At 44.4% G+C, this 17,342-nt stretch overlaps 1 protein-coding gene and 1 long non-coding RNA gene across 2 annotated transcripts; both read left to right on the forward strand.

Moving 5' to 3' along the window:
- Nucleotides 1–168: 168 nt before the first annotated feature.
- LOC117522905 lies at nt 169–13,534 on the forward strand. Its single transcript, XR_004564366.1, has 3 exons — nt 169–297; nt 5,828–5,829; nt 13,514–13,534. It is a non-coding gene; the product is annotated as an uncharacterized LOC117522905 (long non-coding RNA).
- Nucleotides 13,535–15,891: 2,357 nt separating this feature from the next.
- LOC117523543 (spindle pole body component 110-like) lies at nt 15,892–17,063 on the forward strand. The gene is made up of 2 exons (XM_034185108.1): nt 15,892–16,716; nt 16,832–17,063. Exons 1-2 carry the CDS (start codon nt 16,048–16,050, stop codon nt 16,946–16,948), a joined length of 786 nt encoding a protein of 261 aa, XP_034040999.1. The 5' UTR covers nt 15,892–16,047; the 3' UTR covers nt 16,949–17,063.
- Nucleotides 17,064–17,342: the final 279 nt, after the last annotated feature.

Here is a 17,342-nt window from a genome sequence, read left to right on the forward strand (position 1 = left end):
CTGATTTTATGATGTCTTATGCTCTTGTTTGAACAGTTCTTACTTTCATTTAAAATATAAATATATATAAAATTTATTTCTTTGTGAAATGTTTTTTTTTTTTTGTTGTTTTTTTGAGCCAGATGACTCAGTGTCTGTGAGCATGCTTATCCTGACATATATCAGAGTTCTTCAAGTTCCACATGACAGTCATTAAACATCAGATTTCCATCATCACCTTTGCATCTTTTGATTCTTTCATTTGTCCAGCCACAGTCAGTAAGCTGGTAAACACAGACGTCACTAACAGCTAGCAGTGTTAACTGTTTCAAAGTCCTTATATGTGGGAGGGAGAATTAATGCTGTGTTCAAAACCCTCTGAATTTCAGACATTCTGACTTGTAGCTTGGGGAAAAAATGCTTTGAAGGCTCCATCAGGCAGAAATTTTTGCTTGGAAACTCATGAGAAAATTGAACAACTCAAGCTATCTGAGTTGACGTCACGGCCATGGCAGCTGCACTTGTAACAAGTGAGAAACAGTGGTACTAATGTTGGAAATGCTTCTTTGAAATGAGTTTTTAACTAGAAGCACTCAGAGAGTGCAAACCTCCGCCAAGGTCATGGGGTCACTGATGCCATAACATCTACACGCCGTGGAATCATTGAACCTAAAAAAGTCTAACGATGTTTGCTCAGTAGTAAAAAAGTTTCATCTGCTGTGATTGGATAGCATGTATCCTTAGCGCTTGGCATCACAGTTTATTGCAACTTGCACCTTTCCCAGAAGCTACTGTCATCTGAGCACTGATATTGATATTACATGTGTTTATAGACAAAAACAAATAGATAAAATTCAAGTTATTATTCAACTAAATTGCAAATATATGAATTTTTTAACATTTATGAAACACTTCTCTAAACAAGGCCATAGGGTCACTGACCCTAAAGAGATTCCCTCCTTGGCACAGTGATCTATTCAACAATTCAGTGTTACAACCAAAACTATGATACATACATTTTTCTTTCCTTTATATTTGACATCCTTGACCATGAAAACATACCACTAGAACTTGGAATCACTTTTATGTCTTTATTAGTTCAAAAGTTATTGTATAAAAACTATTTTTCAGTAATGGGGGTTTTCTTCTGGCTCTAGCTCCATAACATTTGAAGCTACATCAAATCTGATGACACCTTACTGAATCAGTACAGATTCAGCTACAATTTGGTGTTAGTTGTGTATCTCTAGCTTCATTTGTCACCTCACACTGACACATTTTCTATTTTCCCTATATTTTTGCGTATTCCGGATCACCAGATCCGGAATCCGGATCCGATCATCACCAGACTTTGTTGTTTGATAGAACATTTGACTATGTTACACCCTAATTTTTTTGAAGCCTTTCTGCCTTGTTTTGTGGAGTTAGAAACTAGAATGTCAAAATTCCCCCTATCCCGCAATGGTGAAGAATCCTTTAAAAAATTCCTGGATCCGGATCGTGATCCGGATCACCACTAAAATTTAATAAATTGCTCCGCTTGTCATTTCCAACCACTCCACAAAATTTCATCAAAATCTGTTCAAAACTTTTTGAGTTATCCTGCTGACAGTCAGACAAACAAACAAACGCGACCAAAAACATAACCTCCTTGGCGGAGGTAACAAGACGTAACTGCTATGTGTAATACAAGCGATGTGACGGCGCCGAAGGCACCGGCGCAAGCTCACTTATGGTACAGGGAGGCAAACTGGAAATGCCAAATTTTGAGTCCACAGTGAAACAGAAAATGTCATATGTTGAACACTTCCTGGATCGACAATAAAGATCTCGTGGGAATTCAATGGAAAGTTGACATGTTTCATTATGTTGTTTTAGCTGTGGTATGTTCATCCTGTGGAAGGCTTTTGTGTTACTTTTTGTCTCAATAAAATAATAAAATACTAAAATAATATAAAATATAAGACAAAGAGGAGATTTTGTGTGAATACAGGAGATTCCAGCCTTCCATAGACTTTCATATGACCGGCGACCAGGAAGTGGGCTTTACTCTGACGAACCAAAATTTAATGAACTTAAATGAAAACACTGAAATGAAGTGTTGGAACACAATTAAATGCATAATGACACTGACAGGCACTTGCACACTCTGACTCAGTGTGAACTATGCTTATTTCTTAGTTATTAATTATGTTGTAGTATATATATTTTCTCAATATTTTGAGGGGGCGGTGCCCTCGTATCCTCCGTTGTCCTGTTGGCTCGTATAACAACATGACTACAAATGCTAACCACCGTTAGCATTTGTAATGACTTCATATGCTAATCTGTTCGCCTTAAGACAGACTGTCACAATTCAAACACACCATGTCAATGCAACAATATGTGTCATAAACAGCAGTTCACTAAAATCCATTAACTATCAGAAAAATGTCACCACAATAATGATGTATTTTTAACTCTTTAACTTCTATTACCTGTGACATCAAACATCAATCAAAACCACAGACAGGGCAGAGCTCACCCTAAACAACAGAATAATGGCACTGCACTATCTTTTTACAATATCAGCGCCATCATGCCAATTTTCAAATTTAGGTTGTTCCCTCTGTGTTTTCCCAGGTAATTACCTCCGCCAAGGAGGTTATGTTTTCGGTCGGGTTCCCAGACAGCAAATAGATCTGGGCCAGATGTAGTCCAACATCTGGTACCAATCCTGAAACAGATCCGGTCCAGACAGTTCTTTGCACCCTGGCCGACATCCGGCACGGCTCCGCTTTACAGTTCTGGAACAGATCCGGACCAGATCTGAACTGGATCCGCAAAACACCAACGGTTTACAGACAATATCTGGCACGGATCTGGGGCAGATGTGGTCCGCATCACAGCACCGTGGCAGGAACATGGGGCATAACGATAAGCAATTTTATCTGCACTCGGTAGACACTATCCATTAGCGGTTGTAAACTCTGCTCTGTAATCGTGATCGTCACTGTGGCTTTTTTAAATGCTTATTGCAAAGCGGTTTGTTTCTTTACGACAAGTAAAGTCCAGGGACACTGATCTGTGTGTTATAGATACAAATCAGTTTCCTCGGATCCACGGAACTTACCCCTGTAAAACTTGTTCCTGCCACGGTGCTGTGATACGGTTTTAAACCCACTTGGTCCCACTTTATAGCTTTATAGCTATAACAATAGCGTTCATGATGGTCGTGTACAACTTGTAATGCATGAATGTAAACAGAGCAGCACACTGAAAAAAAAAACAGAAATTAATCTGTAATATATTGAATCTTTTACATTTTGGTGATATATTCAATATGCAGCTTTTAGTCATTTTATGCTGATTTATGCAACAGTGAATTGCAAAGTTTTGCATGTACCAATTACTTTTTAGGCATTACATTGTTGTAACTCACTGCATACTGTTTAATTTATACTGCACATAGTTAGGTACTCCAGTTCAAAGTTGTCCAAGGGCATTCTGTCAATAAATTCTCAATTCAAGGCAAGAAAATATAATTTTTTACAAATGCTTTTTCATTATTTTGACTGGTTTACATTGTTCACAAGCACTCCTAGCCCCATTCAGTGATGGTGGGCAGCTTCCCATGGTGACACACTTAGATACATACACAGTATTGGGAATTTGCCATCTCGTTTTTCACTTTGGCTCTACTGTCAAAATACCCTATTTGTAGAGATCTTAAATTGTATTTCTTACTCATCATACTGCAATTACAGATATCCTGAATTATCTTTCTTTGTAATTACAACAGTATAACAGGTTTTTTGAACGATGCCTATGCAAGTAAAACTTTCATTACAGATCATTAATTGAAACACTTGGTATATTACATCATCAAGTATTACATCACGTGTGCAGTGCAGTTTTTACTCGAGGCCATCAAAATATGGCCATTGGGTATTGTGAAGGCTTTGCGTGTGTCTGTCCGCCTGTCCATCTGCCCATCTGTCTGTCTGTCTGTCTGTCTGTGCTTAGCGTAAGTCCAGTCCTTTTATTGCCAGGGTCTTCAGATTCACAGGAAACATCCTTGGGACACAGACCTTGGACAAGTTCAAAGATGGCTAACCTGTTTCCTATTTTTATTCCATGAATAATGCAAATGTTTTTGTTTGTTTGTTTTTGATGGACCATGACACCACTGGCTGGTCTCTCTCTCTCTGGCACTCCAAAACCGCTTCATTTTGTGCAAATATAAAATATTAGCATGTTTTTCATACAGTATATAATGTAAAAGCTAGTGATAAATAAAGACTTCTAAAACTGAAAACGCTGTTTTTTAATATGATAACACCTCTGGAATGATTTACAAGACATCTCACAGATGTTAGCATGGTGATGTCACTGGCTAGTCTCACTAGCTGCTAACTCTGCATTGTTTCTGAATAAATCTACCATCTTTCTCATATATTATGTAAAACCTAGCAACAAATAAACACTTATAAAACTGAAAATGCTGCTTTTGTAACCTGATAACACCTCTGGAGTGATTTACAAGACATCTTGCGGATGTTAGTGTGGTGATGCCACTGGCTGGTCTTCCTAGCTGCTAACTCCGCTTAATTTCTGTGTAAATATAACATCTTTCTCATATATTATTTTTTATTTTATTATTAAACCTTTATTTAACCAGGAACAGAGTCGCATTGAGATTAAAAACTCTTTTGCAAGGGCGTCCTGGCCAAGACATTATTAGAGACATTATAGATTATGTAAAGGCTCGCAACAAATAAACACTTCTGAAACTGAAAATGCTATTTTTGTAATGTGGTAACACTTCTGGAGTGATTTACAAGACATCTCAGGGACATCAGTGTGCACGCGCATCACATGCAGTCAAAGCTAACTTCCACTCTTTTCAAGCGCTCACGTACAACCCCTGGCAAAAATTATGGAATCACCGGCCTCGGAGGATGTTCATTCAGTTGTTTAATTTTGTAGAAAATAAGCAGATCACAGACATGACACAAAACTAAAGTCATTTCAAATGGCAACTTTCTGGCTTTAAGAAGCACTATAAGAAATCAGGAAAAAAAACTGTGGCAGTCAGTAACGGTTACTTTTTTAGACCAAGCAGAGGGAAAAAAAAATATGGAATCACTCAATTCTGAGGAAAAAATTATGGAATCATGAAAAACAAAAGAACACTCCAACACATCACTAGTATTTTGTTGCACCACCTCTGGCTTTTATAACAGCTTGCAGTCTCTGAGGCATGGACTTAATGAGTGACAAACAGTACTCTTCATTAATCTGGCTCCAACTTTCTCTGATTGCTGTTGCCAGATCAGTTTTGCAGGTTGGAGCCTTGTCATGGACCATTTTCTTCAACTTCCACCAAAGATTTTCAATTGGATTGAGATCCGGACTATTTGCAGGCCATGACATTGACCCTATGTGTCTTTTTGCAAGGAATGTTTTCACAGTTTTTGCTCTATGGCAAGATGCATGTTGTGTGGGCCGCTGAAGAGGAGGTACTGCTGGCCCACCACCAGAGGGCGTCCTGCCTGAATGGCGGACTTCAGGCATGAGAGGGCGCAGCCAGAAATGACAGCTGCCACTCATTACCACCTCGCAGCTGTCACTCATCACCACTTCATCACCACATCCCATATAAGCCGGGCAGCAACTCCACCTCCCTGCCGAGAAATCGTCAAACCATTCAGGTAAAACGACTCAGCCGTCTGCTGCAGTTCGCACATATTTAGTTTGCAGCAAGTTTAGTTGTAACATTCTTTGCATCTAGGCTTGGAGAGCTGTTAAACTGTCTGAGTTTGCAGACGTAACCCGTTACACTTGCAGCTTGAAGCTGAGGTTGTAGAAGTTGGGAGGAGTTGGCGTTCCTGCTCCTCACTCCTGCAGTGGTTGAGTGTAATTTGGGATCTGCACGAACTTTGGACATAGTGAAATCAGGAGGTGGAAGTGTTCTTCCCACTAAAAAGGAACTGCTTGCTGACAGTTTTGCTAGGTGTGTGCACACACACCCACCATTAACTGTTTCTGCTTCCTGCCAGCAGTACCTGGTCTGACAGCTGGAGACGGTGGCCACCTGGGGATTCAGGACTTGGCGGCTCCGGTGTGTTCCAGATCCGTTGGCAGTGGAAATCGTGTGGGACCCGGCTCTTCTCTGGACAGACGTCTTCTATCCTTGAGCCTGCCCACACGTCACCTTTGTACATTGACTGTCTTCAAAATCTGTGATTGTTTGTATGTCGTTGTGTACATTCACAACAGTAAATTGTTGTTTTTGGCTTATCCATTGTCCGTTCATTTACGCCCCCTGTTGTGGGTCCATGTCACTACACTTTCCCAACAGGATTTCTCGGCCATCGTCATGGATCCCGAGGCGCATGAACCATCGAGTGAACCAACAATGGAAACGCAGGGTGCACAGGCGCCGGCAGGAGGCGCATTAGGTGAGCTGCAGCAAATCTTAACCGCTTTCACTGCTGGGTTGGACTTGGTGACCGAGCAGAATGTTATTCTCAATCGGAGGATGGAGGCTCAGGTGGAAGCGCGCACACAGGGCGCTGCTGTAGCACCTCCTCCTGCTGTTCAGGCACTGAATACAGATATTCCACTGGTCGTTCAACGAACCCCCCCACCGTCCCCTGAAGCATACATAAGCCCTCCGTAGCCGCACGGAGGTTGTGTAGAGACATGCGCAGACTTCCTGATGCAGTGTTCGCTCGTCTTTGCACAGCGTCCCATTATGTACGCGTCAGACTCCAGCCAGGTGGCTTATGTTATTAATCTGCTTCGAGGTGAGGCACGCGCCTGGGCTATGGCGCTCTGGGAGCAGAATGCACGGCTCCTAACGATATATACTGAGTTTGTGAGGGAGTTCAGACTGGTGTTCGATCACCCACATAGAGGCGAGACCGCTTCGAGTGTGCTGCTGTCTATGAGACAGGGGCGTCGGAGTGCAGCCGAGTATGCAGTCGCCTTCGGCATTGCGGCAGCGAGGGCCGGCTGGAATACTGTTGCACTCCGCGCCACCTTTGTAAACGGACTGTCTCTGGTCCTTAAGGAGCACCTGGTGGCTAAGGACGAACCGCAGGATTTAGACGGGCTTATCGACCTGGTAGTACGGTTAGACAACCAATTAACAGAACGTCGACCGGAGCGTGGCGAAGGGCGTGGTCAGGCACGAGCCGTCCCTCTTCCTTCCAGGTCCGAAAGGGAGCCGTCTTCCCCACGCTCCACAGCCAGAGGGCTCCGTGTGGCAACAGCTCCCCCTGCTGACGTTGTTGGGAAAACGAGCAGGGCCAAAATTAGATCAGATGACAGATTGAGGAGGCTGGCCCGCGGGAAGTGTTTTCTCTGCAGCTCAAAAGAGCATATACAGAAAAACTGCCCCAAACGGCCAAAACGACAACACTCGCCCTTAGAGACTGGGCTAAGGGTGGGTCATAACATGCACGAGGGGTGCGCACGTAAATCTGCACGACTCCCAGTTACGATCCTGAGTGGGGATCTAACCCTTCACGCCCCAGCACTGGTGGACACGGGGTCTGGACAGGGAATCTGTTGGACAGCAGATGGGCAAAGGAAGTGGGGCTCCCTCTAGTGGCCCTTCCTTCACCATTGAAGGTACGGGCACTAGATGGCACCCTTCTCCCTTTAATCACACACAAGACACAGCCCGTAATATTGCTTGTGTCTGGGAATCATCGGGAGGAGATTGTGTTTTTGGTAACACCTTCTACCTCCCGCGTTATTTTGGGCTTCCCATGGATGATAAAACAAAATCCCCGGATTGATTGGCCGTCTGGGGTTGTGGCTCAGTGGAGTGAAACCTGCCACCGGGAGTGTTTAGGATCCTCGGTTCCCCCCGGTATGACCGCTAACGACGAGGTTAAAGTCCCCCCCAATCTGACGGCGGTGCCTGAGGGGTACCATGATCTTGCTGATGTCTTCAGCAAAGATCTGGCACTCACTCTTCAACCACACCGTCCGTATGATTGCGCCATTGATTTGATCCCGGGCGTCGAGTACCCGTCCAGCAGGCTGTACAACCTCTCACATCCAGAGCGCGAATCAATGGAGACCTACATCCAGGATTCGTTAGCTGCCGGGCTGATCCGGAACTCCACCTCCCCGATGGGTGCTGGTTTCTTTTTTGTGGGCAAGAAAGACGGCGGACTGCGTCCATGCATTGATTACAGGGGGCTGAACGAGATTACGCTTCGTAACAGATACCCGTTGCCCCTGTTGGATTCAGTGTTCACACCCCAACATGGAGCCAAAATATTTACAAAACTTGATCTTCGTAATGCGTACCACCTGGTTCGGCTCCGGAAGGGAGACGAATGGAAGACGGCATTCAACACCCCGTTAGGTCATTTTGAGTACCTGGTCATGCCGTTCGGCCTCACAAACGCCCCCGCGATGTTCCAAGCATTGGTAAATGACATCTTGCGGGACTTCCTGCATCAGTTCCTGTTCGTATATCTAGACAATATTCTCATCTTCTCCCCGGATCCTGAGACTCATGTCAAGCATGTACGTCAGGTCCTGCAGCGGTTGTTGGAGAACCGGCTGTTCGTGAAGGGCGAGAAGTGCGAGTTCCACCGCACTTCTTTGTCCTTCCTGGGGTTTATAATCTCCTCCAACTCCGTCGCCCCTGATCCGGCCAAGGTTGCGGCGGTGAGAGATTGGCCCCAACCGACAAGCCGTAGGAAACTGCAACAGTTCCTCGGCTTTGCAAATTTCTACAGGAGGTTCGTTAAGGGTTACAGTCAGGTTGTTGGTCCCCTGACCGCCCTGACCTCCTCAAAAGTCCCCTTCACCTGGTCGGATCGGTGCGAAGTCGCGTTTAGGGAGTTGAAACCCCTGTTTTCGACTGCACCAATTCTGGTGCAGCCCGATCCTAGCCGCCAGTTTGTCGTTGAAGTGGATGCCTCTGACTCAGGAATAGGAGCCGTGCTGTCCCAGAGCAGGGAGTCCGATAAGGTCCTCCACCCTTGTGCCTATTTTTCCCGCAGGTTGACCCCGGCAGAAAGGAACTATGACGTCGGCAATCGGGAACTCCTAGCGGTGAAAGAGGCTCTTGAGGAGTGGAGACACCTGTTGGAGGGAGCCGCGGTACCATTTACGGTTTTCACAGACCATCGGAACCTGGAGTACATCCGGACCGCCAAGCGTCTGAACCCCAGGCAAGCCCGCTGGTCACTGTTCTTCGGGCGTTTTGACTTCCGGATCACCTACCGCCCTGGGACCAAGAACCAAAGAGCCGACGCCTTGTCCCGGGTACACAAAGAGGAAGTCAAAACCGAGCTGTCAGATCCAACAGAAACCATCATCCCCGAGTCCACTATCGTGGCCACCCTCACCTGGGACGCGGAGAAGACTGTCCGGGAGGCCCTGGCACAGAACCCGGACCCGGGGACTGGCCCGAGGAACAAACTCTACGTCCCACCAGAGGCCAGAGCTGCAGTCCTGGACTTCTGTCATGGTTCTAAGCTCTCCTGCCACCCAGGGGTGCAAAGAACCATGGCAGTGGTCCGGCAGCGCTTCTGGTGGGGATCCATGGAAGCCAATGTCCGGGAGTATGTCCAGGCCTGTACCACCTGCGCCAGGGGCAAGGCTGACCATCAACGAGCACAGGGACTCCTCCAGCCGTTACCTGTGCCTCATTGCCCCTGGTCCCACATCGGCCTGGACTTCATCACGGGCCTCCCGCCGTCCCAGGGCATGACAACCATCCTCACGATAGTGGACCGGTTCTCTAAGGTGGCCCACTTCGTGGCCCTCCCAAAGCTCCCGACGGCCCAGGAGACAGCAGACCTCCTGGTCCACCATGTCGTACGCCTACATCGAATTCCATCTGACATTGTCTCTGACCGTGGTCCCCAGTTCTCCTCGCAAGTCTGGAGGAGTTTCTGTAGGGAACTGGGGGCCACCGTAAGCCTCTTGTCTGGGTACCATCCCCAGACGAACTGACAGGCAGAGCGGGTGAACCAAGATTTGGAGCAGGCCCTCCGCTGCGTGACCTCCGTGCACCCGACGGCCTGGAGCAGCCATCTGACCTGGATCGAGTATGCTCACAACAGCCAAGTCTCATCTGCCACCGGCCTCTCCCCGTTTGAGGTATGTTTGGGGTATCAGCCCCCATTGTTTCTGCTCGTTGAGGGAGAGGTCGGCGTGCCCTCGGTCCAGGCCCACCTAAGAAGGTGCTGTCGGGTGTGGCGTACTGCCCGCTCTGCCCTGCTTAAAGCCCGGACAAGGGCCAAGGCCCATGCAGACCGCCGGCATTCCCCAGCCCCTGCATACCAGCCCGGGCAGGAGGTTTGGCTGTCAACAAAGGACATCCCACTCAATGTTGAATCCCAAAAGCTGAAAGACCGTTTCATTGGACCATATTCCATCCTGAAAGTCCTCAGTCCGGCCGGAGTGAAGCTGAAGCTACCAGCTTCACTGCGGATTCATCCCATATTTCACGTGTCATGCATCAAACCCTGCCACCCATCACCACTCTGCACCCCCCGGACCGGCGCCGCCTCCTGCCCGGACCATCGACGGGGAGCCGGCATGGACGGTTCGCAGGCTCCTGAATGTCCATCGAAAGGGCCGGGGGTTCCAGTATCTGGTGGACTGGGAGGGTTATGGACCGGAAGAGCGCTCCTGGGTGAAGAGGAGATTCATCCTGGACCCGGTCCTCCTGGCCAACTTCTACACACGACATCCTAACAAGCCTGGTCGGGCACGGGGCTTCAGGTACGAGAGGGCGCAGCCGGGAATGACAGCTGCCACTCATTACCACCTGACAGCTGTCACTCATCACCACTTCATCACCACATCCCATATAAGCCGGGCAGCAACTCCACCTCCCTGCCGAGAAATCGTCAAACCTTTCAGGTAAAACGACTCAGCCGTCTGGTGCAGTTCGCACATATTTAGTTTGCAGCAAGTTTAGTTGTAACGTTCTTTGCATCTAGGCTTGGAGAGCTGTTAAACTGTCAATTCTGAGTTTGCAGACGTAACCCGTTACACTTGCAGCTTGAAGTTGAGGTTGTAGAAGTTGGGAGGAGTTGGCGTTCCCGCTCTTCACTCCTGCAGTGGTTGAGTGTAATTTGGGATCTGCACGAACTTTGGACATAGTGAAATCAGGAGGTGGAAGTGTTCTTCCCACTAAAAAGGAACTGCTTGCTGACTGTTTTGCTGGGTGTGTGCACACACACCCACCATTAACTGTTTCTCCTTCCTGCCAGCAGTACCAGGTCTGACAGCTGGAGACGGTAGCTACCTGGGGATTCAGGACTTGGCAGCTCCAGTGTGTTCCAGATCCGTTGGCAGGGGAAATCGTGTGGGACCTGGCTCTTCTCTGGACAGACGTCTTCTATCCTCGAGCCTGCCCACACGTCACCTTTGTACATTGACTGTCTTCAAAATCTATGATTGTTTGTATGTCGTTGTGCACATTCACAACAGTAAATTATTGTTTTTGGCTTATCCATTGTCCGTTCATTTACGCCCCCTGTTGGGGGGTTGTGGGTCCGTGTCACTACACTTTCCCAACAATGCATGATCATCTTGAAAAAATGATTTCATCATCCCCAGACATCCTTTCAATTGATGGGATAAGAAAAGTGTCCAAAATATCAACATAAACTTGTGCATTTATTGATGATGTAATGACAGCCATCTCCCCAGTGCCTTTACCTGACATGCAGCCCCATATCATCAATGATTGTGGAAATTTACATGTTCTCTTCAGGCAGTCATCTTTATAAATCTCATTGGAACGGCACCAAACAAAAGTTCTAGCATCATCACCTTGCCCAATGCAGATTCGAGATTCATCACTGAATATGACTTTCATCCAGTCATCCGCAGTCCACGATTGCTTTTTCTTAGCCCATTGTAACCTTGTTTTTTTTTCTGTTTAGTTGTTAATGATGGCTTTCGTTTAGCTTTTCTGTATGTAAATCCCATTTCCTTTAGGCGGTTTCTTACAGTTCGGTCACAGACGTTGACTCCAGTTTCCTCCCATTCATTCCTCATTTGTTTTGTTGTGCATTTTCGATTTTTGAGACATATTGCTTTAAGTTTTCTGTCTTAACGCTTTGATGTCTTCCTTGGTCTACCAGTATGTTTGCCTTTAACAACCTTCCCATGTTGTTTGTATTTGGTCCAGAGTTTAGACACAGCTGACTGTGAACAACCAACATCTTTTGCAACATTGCGTGATGATTTACCCTCTTTTAAGAATTTGATAACCCTCTCCTTTGTTTCAATTGACATCTCTCGTGTTGGAGCCATGATTCATGTCAGTCCACTTGGTGCAACAGCTCTCCAAGGTGTGATCACTCCTTTTTAGATGCAGACTAACGAGCAGATCTGATTTGATGCAGGTGTTAGTTTTGGGGATGAAAATTTACAGGGTGATTCCATAATTTATTCTTCAGAATTGAGTGATTCCATATTTTTTTCCCCTCTGCTTGGTCTAAAAAAGTAACCGTTACTGACTGCCAAAAGACACATAGGGTCAATGTCATGGCCTACAAATAGTCCGGATCTTAATCCAATTGAAAATCTTTGGTGGAAGTTGAAGAAAATGGTCCATGACAAGGCTCCAACCTGCAAAACTGATCTGACAACAGCAATTAGAGAAAGTTGGAGCCAGATTGATGAAGAGTACTGTTTGTCACTCATTAAGTCCATGTCTCAGAGACTGCAAGCTGTTATAAAAGCCAGAGGTGGTGCAACAAAATACTAGTGATGTGTTGGAGCGTTCTTTTGTTTTTCATGATTCCATAATTTTTCCTCAGAATTGAGTGATTCGATATTTTTTTCCTTCTGCTTGGTCTAAAAAAGTAACCGTTACTGACTGCCACAGTTTTTTTTCCTGATTTCTTACAGTGTTTCTTAAAGCCAGAAAGTTGCCATTTGAAATGACTTTAGTTTTGTGTCATGTCTGTGATCTGCTTTTTTCTACAAAATTAAACAACTGAATGAACATCCTCCGAGGCCGGTGATTCCATAATTAATGCCAGGGGTTGTATGCACACACGCACACCATCCTGCAGACGCCATTAAAATGTAAATAAAATATTGTTTATGATTGATTGGTTGATTGCTGATCAGGCTGAATGCGTAAACCCACAAACAGTAGTTCTGCGAAAAAAAAACTTTGCGCGCATAACTCCCCCCACCTCTGTCCGGTTGAACTTATGTTTTTTCTTTTGTTCAATTAAAAAAAAAAAAAAAGATTGGGTTGAACTTTGACCGCGTCAACCTGCTGACAAGCGGCAATGCGGGCTCCTGTCAGAAGCGTCACGTCAAAAGCCGAGGTAAAGCGATGCGTCTCACGCCTCTGACGCTTCCAACGCGTGAAAGGCCCATTAATCTGCAATAATGAGCGTGAAATAGCGCTGATCAAAATAATGAGGATAAAATCTATATCATGTTCCTGATCGGGATGCAACGTCCGATTTCAATCAAGTCTGAAACCACGTGATTGGGCCCAATTTCCGATCACGTGATCAGATCGGGACATCCCTAGTGCTAACTGTTTCAAAGTCCTTATACATTCAACAAAAATATAAACGCAACACTTTTGGTTTTGCTCCCATTTTGTATGAGATGAACTCAAAGATCTAAAACTTTTTTCACATACACAATATCACCATTTCCCTCAAATATTGTTCACAAACCAGGCTAAATTCTTTGGTTATGCAAACCGATTGTTTCAGCAGCTGTCCGAGTGGCTGGTCTCAGATGATCTTGGAGGTGAACATGCTGGATGTGGAGGTCCTGGGCTGGTGTGGTTACACGTGGTCTGCGGTTGTGAGGCTGGTTGGATGTACTGCCAAATTCTCTGAAACGCCTTTGGAGACGGCTTATGGTAGAGAAATGAACATTCAATACACGAGCAACAGCTCTGGTTGACATTCCTGCTGTCAGCATGCCAATTGCACGCTCCCTCAAATCTTGCAACATCTGTGGCATTGTGCTGTGTGATAAAACTGCACCTTTCAGAGTGGCCTTTTATTGTGGGCAGTCTAAGGCACACCTGTGCACTAATCATGGTGTCTAATCAGCATCTTGATATGGCACACCTGTGAGGTGGGATGGATTATCTCAGCAAAGGAGAAGTGCTCACTATCACAGATTTAGACTGGTTTGTGAACAATATTTGAGGGAAATGGTGATATTGTGTATGTGGAAAAAGTTTTAGATCTTTGAGTTCATCTCATACAAAATGGGAGCAAAACCAAAAGTGTTGCGTTTATATTTTTGTTGAGTGTATGTGGGAGGGAGAATTAATGCTGCATTCAAAACCCTCTGAATCTCAGACATTCTGACCTGTAGCTTGGGGAAAAATGCTTTGAAGGCTCCATCAGGCAGGAATTTTTGCTTGGAAACTCATGAGAAAATTGAACAACTCAAGCTGAGTTGACGTCACAGCCATGGCAGCTGCACTTGCAACGAGTGAGAAACAGTGGTACTAATGTTGGAAATGCTTCTTTGAAATGAGTTTTTAACAAGACACTGCTATGTGTTAAAACAAACAAATTGACGGCGCCGAAGGCACTGGCGCAAGCTCACTTATGGTACAGGGAGGCAAACTGGAAATGTCAAATGTTGAGTTCACAGTGAAACAGAAAATGTCATATGTTGAACACTTCCTGGATCAACAATGAAGGAGATCTCATGGGAATTCAATGGAAAGTTGACACAGAAACCGAAAATGGGAAATTTTGAGACCACAGTGTACTAGGAAATGTCAAAAGTTGAACACTCCCCCCCCCCCCCCCCCCAAAAAAAAACAGTACAGCAGATTAACATGTTTTTCAGTATGTTGTTTTTGCTGTGGTATGTTCATCCTCTGGAAGGTTGTTGTGTTACTTTTTGTTTGTCTCAAAAAAAAAATTAAATGAAAGACAAAAAGTTGATCTGCTGTGAATTGTTAATTTAATCTTTATTTAACCAGTCAATGTCCCATTGACATTGAGATCTCTTTTGTAAGCGAGACCTGGGCAATTATAAAGTTTCCAATTCACCTAAAGCTGCATGTCTTCAAAAGTGAGAGGAAACCGGAGCAAATCCACGCAAAAAGGCCACAGGTGGGGATCGATTGTCATAACAACCTCCCCTTCCGTGTAAGAATTGTTTGACTTTCTGATGATGTGACACTGAAACGCATTGGAGGTTTTCTTTTAAAAGTTCATGATGACTTAGCTATAATAATAAAATCTTTTCAACTTTTTTGTTATGAGTGTGTCTTGGAGTTATTTTTTGGTTGTTTGTACCTATTATTTTCTTTCGTTCTTTCTTTTTCTGTCTTTCTGTTTACTGTTGTCATAGAGACAATTTGACAAGCATGACTTCCCCCCCCCCCCCCTCCACACACAAGAATTACAAAATTAGAATTCCCCTTATGAACATTAAAGTACATGAACATATTAGAAAAAAATAAGTGATGTTTCTGAAGATAAAAGTAAATTAGAATTTAATTTACTGTACTTTTATGTCTATAAATCTTTAATGTTTCAAAAGATTAAAGAAGGAATCACGTGTCTTGTTCAGGCGTGTTTTGTCAGAAGTCGGAGCTTCAGGACAGCGCAAACTCAAGACGTGAAAAAAAACATCTCTGATCAACACTATTTATACTGACGTTATAATTCAAGATGTCACATAGAAAGAGAGCACCAAGGGTAATTTTTTTTATTTCAACATTTGATTCTTCAACATGTTTATTCTAGAGTTTTTAGTTCTTTATTTTATACATGACAAAATTAAGTTTAGTTTATCCTAATTAGTTTTCGTACTGTCAGTTGTTCTGTTGACTTTTTTCCAGTTGAATGGACAGTCTTTGTTTTCTATGTATATTCAGTCAAGATCCAACACAGATTAGCCTGATATATGTCTGACCAGAAAATTAACACTTTATAATGCAATTATTTTTTATCTTTTCTATTTTTGCAGTCAGTCAAACCAGACAACCTGGAGAATTACTGTGACTTTCTCCAAAAGGAGGTGTCTAATTTAAAAAATCTGCTGGACAACGAACTAACTCCCATCCAAGAAGTTGTCATGCAAGAGCTGAATTGTATGAGGGAGCTGGTGAACAAGGACCTGGCTGCCATCAAGGATGACTTCAAGAAGGAGGTGGTAACAGCTCGAGGTCAGCTCCAGGAGGATCTGTCTGGTCTGATGGATTCCTTTAAAACCGACATGAAAGCAGAAACGACCCACTGTAAAAACATTCTTACTGCCAAAATGGATAGTTTATCAAAGAAAAAAGAAAGTGAGCAACCACCAAGAAACAACCTGACAGAAGAAAGTCAGGTATTGCAGAATGAGCTCAAGAAGCAGCTATATGAAATGATGGAGATCTTAAAAAATGAACTGGCAGCTGAGAAGGAGTCACTGAGGAAGCATCAGGATGATATAAAGCACACCTTCCAAAAAGAACTGGAAGATGAAATGGCCAGCTTGAAACAGGAGCTTGCCACCATCAAGCAAAGTTCCTCAAAGCAGATGGAAGATGAGCAGCCACAGACCACCAACCTGTTCCAGAAGCAGCTGGCTGACATCAAGGAGGACTTACAAAAGCAGATGGACACCAAAGAAAAGGCTTTAAAAGATGAAATTGCTACAATGGCAACTGCTTTCCAGGAACAGCTGTCCTCTAAGCAAGCGATTGAAGACCAGCTCCTGAAAGAAATTGAGGACCTCAGGCATGAGAATCAGCAGATGCAGGTAAGATGCTTTAGTGGATGATTGTACTTGGGAATAATGGCTCATTGAATTGTTGTGTTTCTTACTGCCTCAGAACTAGACTTTGAATGAACATGCAATTTTCTTTGTTTTTCAGGAACTCATGTTGAAGAAACCAGAAAAGAAAAGCTTCAGGAGCTGGTGCTATGAAAAAGTTAAACAGGCAGCATCAGTGATGGCCTGGATTACAACCGCTACATTCCACTGGTTATAAAGGTTTCATGTCACAGAGGCCCACACCCCAGAAACAAGAATGAAGAGTAGAGGGGGCCCCAGCTTCAAGGTCCTTGGGTACCCATCTTTCTGAAGACCTCACTTGGACAATCAATACAACACACCTGCCATCCTATAACTGATTTTATGATGTCTTATGCTCTTGTTTGAACAGTTCTTACTTTCATTTAAAATATAAATATATATAAAATTTATTTCTTTGTGAAATGTTTTTTTTTTTGTTTTTTTTTTGAGCCAGATGACTCAGTGTCTGTGAGCATGCTTATCCTGACATATATCAGAGTTCTTCAAGTTCCACATGACAGTCATTAAACATCAGATTTCCATCATCACCTTTGCATCTTTTGATTCTTTCATTTGTCCAGCCACAGTCA

This window comes from Thalassophryne amazonica, chromosome 13, assembly GCF_902500255.1.
Source record: "Thalassophryne amazonica chromosome 13, fThaAma1.1, whole genome shotgun sequence".
Classification (NCBI taxonomy): Eukaryota; Metazoa; Chordata; class Actinopteri; order Batrachoidiformes; family Batrachoididae; genus Thalassophryne; species Thalassophryne amazonica.

What these genes read in the sequence shown, in the direction of transcription:
- LOC117523543 (XM_034185108.1), top strand. Translation starts at nt 16,048, where the DNA reads ATGCAAGAGCTGAATTGTATGAGGGAGCTGGTGAACAAGGACCTGGCT. An exon ending in ATGAGAATCAGCAGATGCAG is followed by an intron (nt 16,717 to 16,831) that starts GTAAGATGCTTT and finishes TTTGTTTTTCAG; the next exon opens with GAACTCATGTTGAAGAAACC.